Raw genomic sequence first — 4,094 nt, 5'->3', positions numbered from 1 at the left:
GCCTCGGATGTGCGGCCTCCTCGTTTGTCCGGGACCCATAGCGCTTTGTGCTGCTAACGGGACTTGGCGTACTCTGCCTTGCCGTAGGTATTTATAAGCTTGTCTTCTTGAGGGCCTGTGGCGCCTATCTGCCTCTGTGTTTGCCCGACTGACGTCTCTGTCCACCCCAGATGGACTTGAGATGTAATCTGTCTTTGTCTATGTGTCCCGTGAATCACCCAAGGACAGCAGTTGCTGAGACTAGATTGCCTCCATTCAAGAGCTTCTTTGAAGGGACCTTAAGGATGAAATTGCAGAACTCTTGGCTCTTGTTTGGCCGTTTATAAATAGCCACTATTTAAAAAAAAGCTTGGTGGTTTGCCAGCACGGAGCCTGGTATATTGGAAAGCAGAGCGGCCTGATGACGCGGGGGCGCGGGTTCTGTGTTGAGCCCTTTCATGACCAGAGTGGTAATGCTGCTGCGTCTCCCAGACCTTGGGGTCCTTGTCACGTGTGTTTGCTGCTGTCTTTTTCCAGATCCTCTGGTGATTGTCAGCATCGTGCTTAATCCTGTTAAACTGGGTTCTTCGTATATGTACAAATACTCCGCGGGCAGGAGAGATTGACTTCATCAGACCCCGCCATTAATTTATAGCCATGAATGATACATGGCAGCAGCTGGATTCTGTTATATTCTTCCCCAGGGTGCTGACTTCGATGTTGTTTGTCTGGGTTGGCAGGCTGCGAACTTGGCTGCTCTCAAGCTTCGAACCCGCCTCCTCTGCAGGGGCCCGCGACCCGACTCTCAGTCACGTACTTGATCTTTAGCTTGGAGCTTTCCCTGGACAGGCGAGGCTCAGGGAGAGCCCGAGATCTGGGCCAGGATGATACACAGAACTCGGGGCTCCCCAGCCCTCGAGGCTGCCCCGAGCTGTGTCCCGAGGCCTGTGGTCTTGTGTTAGCGCTCCGTGTGGCTCAGCCTGGGCCCCACACTCAGGCGAAAAGCCGCAGTCAGGGGCTCCCAGTGCCCTTCCTTTTCTTCCAGGTGTGTCTCCTGCTCTTGGTCACCCTGATGGTGGAGTTTTATAGAAGCTTCTTCTGTGGCAGGGCTGGTCCCCTGGGGGCTGTTCAGTCCTGTTCAGTCAGGGTGTGCTTTCCTTGCTCTCTCATCCCAGGTCTGCATCCTGCGTTGTTGTGTTACCAAGCTGCCATTCTGGAGCATTCCTTGGACTCTTATGGCAAAAACAAACAGGGAAATAGCCATGGGGCCGTGGTCTTTTGTGTTTCCTAGAGACTGCTGAGTCAGAAATGAGTTACTGGTTTTGATGAGGGTGGCCCGCATCCTGAACCTAGATTTCCTCTGTTAGAGACCTCCAGGGGAAGTATCCTGCGCCATTATTATGGTGTGAGCATTTTTGCCCCAGACTCCCATTTGGGCATTTGCCCTGGTGAGCTGGGCCAGACACATTTGGGCTGCATGAATTTCTTTTGCTTAGATGGGTGTTGGCTTGGCCTAAATTGCTTGCTGTGCTTCTTTTCCATGATGTCTCCGCTTGCCTTTTGCAGTCCTGGGCATGGGGAGAGTTGTTTCACACTAAGAGGGCCTTAGCCATCCTCAGAAGCAGGTGGCATTGGGCCATCTTACCCCCGTAGCCAGTGACATTCCTCCAGGGGGGCATGACCCAGAAAGCCTGGAAGGATAGAGCCTACAGGGAGCTGTGGCCAGTCCCCAGCTATTTATAATCCCTGCTCTTCTTGCCACTGTTTATTTTTAACTACTGTGCATTCTGATAGGAGGAGACTGTGAGCTCCCCCTACAGGCATTCGTGTGCACCAGCCTCAGTGTTTAAAACCTGAATCGTTGCTTTGTTTGCCAGTATTTACAGTAATCTACAGGATTCATATGATTTTTGAGATGATCCGGACTGGGTTCATATCCTGTGATTTTTTGGGACCAGATCTTTATTTCTACAAATGGCCGGGGGCCTGTTCGGTACAGGAGCCTCCGGGTCTGTGTGCAAATTGTTATTTGACATTAAAATAGAAGATAATTCCGTGATCAGAGTCTTTCCTTCACAGAATTCAGATACTTTCAAATGATATTTCTAAAGTTGATTTAATGGGTGTGAATAAAGCTGCTGTATTGGGATAGGATAGAATGGATAAGAAATGAAATGTCACTCAAGCAACCTAGTAATTTGATTTTTCTCCTTATGTTTTTCAGGGTTTCGAAAAAACGATGAAATGAAAGCTATGGATGTTTTGCCAATTTTAAAGGAAAAAGTTGCATACCTTTCAGGTAAAGTTGACCATTCTGGTCTGCGTTACTGTTCCTTTTGACTGCTTCTGATAGTATCAGAGTCTGAAATCCTAACCCCACTCCCGGCCTCACTCACGGAAGTGCTGGTGTTCCAGTGGATTTTTAACTGCTTTGTTCTTGTAGCATTTTCCTGAGATGTTAGTGCCCAGAGCATTTTCTTCTAGCTGGCAGGCACCCACTGTAAGTCAGATAGCATTGGTGGTTAAAATGTGTTTGTGTCTTTCATTCACCAAACATTTGGTGGTTTTTCCCTATTCAGTAGGTAAAACAACTGATTGTTTAGCAGCCCGTAGTCTCCCTGGAAGTGATGGGAATGTGGCTCTACCTGGACGTGTCCTGAATTCCTTACCTTGGCTTCTTGTCCCCTGGTCCTGGGGTTCCTAGAACCCATGTTGTGGACCATGAAAGCCCCAGAGACCTCTACCTCCACTTACCTGTAACACCTGTGCTGGGGTGGGGGCGGGGCGCCTGGCCCTCCAGCGTTGTGACCAGCGGGACCCATCTCTCAGGCACTGGAGGATCTGACTGTCCTCCACACAATCGGGGCCAGGTGTAGGGCTTTCTTGGGCTGTCTCTTTGGGGGCTCCCACCTACACGAACAGAAGAGCCATTGGGTACTTGACCTTGTTGGCATGAGTTCACTTGTTACAAAATCCAGGTTTGCAGATTTTTCTGCTCTGCTACAGCAGGAAGTCAATGTGTGGATTGCCATGTGCTTTTAGACAGTCTTCCTGGATGTGTTTCCCCTGATAATTTTTTATCTTTCTCAGACAGGCATGGTACGCCAATCCGAGTCTCCCTTTGAACACATTTTATTTTAAATCTATGACACTGCCCGTGGCTATCATATGTGAGGTGTGTCCTTTTGGCGTGCGGGACTGGTCTGTGTTTAGGGTGCAGCGCCCTGCGGTGCCGTCGCCAGCCACACCTTTATGGCCAGTGCTGTTCCCTGGCACCTCTTAAGCACTGTTTGATGACTTGGCTGAAGTGAATCTGATTCAGAATGCGTTTGGAAGGTTGATGGAAGTTTGTGAAAAGAAAGATGCTGTAGCTAGTTGAGAATACATGCTACAGAAGAAAACAGAACAAAACAAAAACACCTCTCCTGGGTTATAATACACCAAGTTTTTAAAGTAGTGTTTGCGGTTTCCTAATGCTTTACCGACGAACTACATAGTGTGGACTCATGACGCAGTTTGCCCGCTCCTGAGTTTGTAGTTTACACGTGGATTTTATTTTATTATTTTTTAAAAATTTTTTAATGTTTTATTTATTTTTGATAGAGAGAGAGACAGAGCATGAGAGGGGGAGGGGCAGAGAGAGAAGGAGACACAGAACGGAATGCAGGCTCCAGGCTCTGAGCTAGCTGTCAGCACAGAGCCTGATGTGGGGCTCGAACCCATGAACGTGAGATCTGACCTGAGCTGAAGCCGGAGGCTTAACTGACTGAGCCACCCAGGCGCCCCTACACGTGGATTTTAAAGTTAATGTAAGGAGAAGCCTCTGCTCATAAATCATAGAGGTGCCAGGAAGAAGGCTTAAAGCCAGTTCCACCTGTTCCTCAGTTTTTTGTTTTTAAACTTGATCTGTGGTGAGAGAGCTTGTTTCTTTGGTTAAGCTCCTGGAGACAGGCACGTAAAGAACAGGGGAAGGCCAGGGTGGCTGATTGTTATCTACACTCCTTCCTTATTAGGCACTTAATCCAGAATATCTCATTTGAGTTACTTTTTTTATGGGCAGAAGACATGAACAGACACTTCTCCAAAGAGGACATCCAGATGGCCTACAGGCACAT

At 48.5% G+C, this 4,094-nt stretch overlaps 1 protein-coding gene across 1 annotated transcript in view; it reads left to right on the top strand.

Annotated features, from left to right (window-relative positions):
- Window positions 1–2,203: 2,203 nt before the first annotated feature.
- TRIO (trio Rho guanine nucleotide exchange factor) overlaps window positions 2,204–4,094 on the top strand; it is a 197,873-nt gene continuing 195,982 nt past the window's right edge. The window contains 1 exon segment of the mRNA XM_029941284.1: window positions 2,204–2,278. Within this exon segment, the coding sequence (XP_029797144.1) occupies window positions 2,224–2,278 (55 nt within the window). The 5' untranslated portion in view covers window positions 2,204–2,223.

The sequence above is a fragment of the Suricata suricatta genome, chromosome 6, assembly GCF_006229205.1.
Source record: "Suricata suricatta isolate VVHF042 chromosome 6, meerkat_22Aug2017_6uvM2_HiC, whole genome shotgun sequence".
Taxonomy (NCBI): domain Eukaryota; kingdom Metazoa; phylum Chordata; class Mammalia; order Carnivora; family Herpestidae; genus Suricata; species Suricata suricatta.
This window is presented reverse-complemented; position numbering and strand designations above follow the sequence as displayed.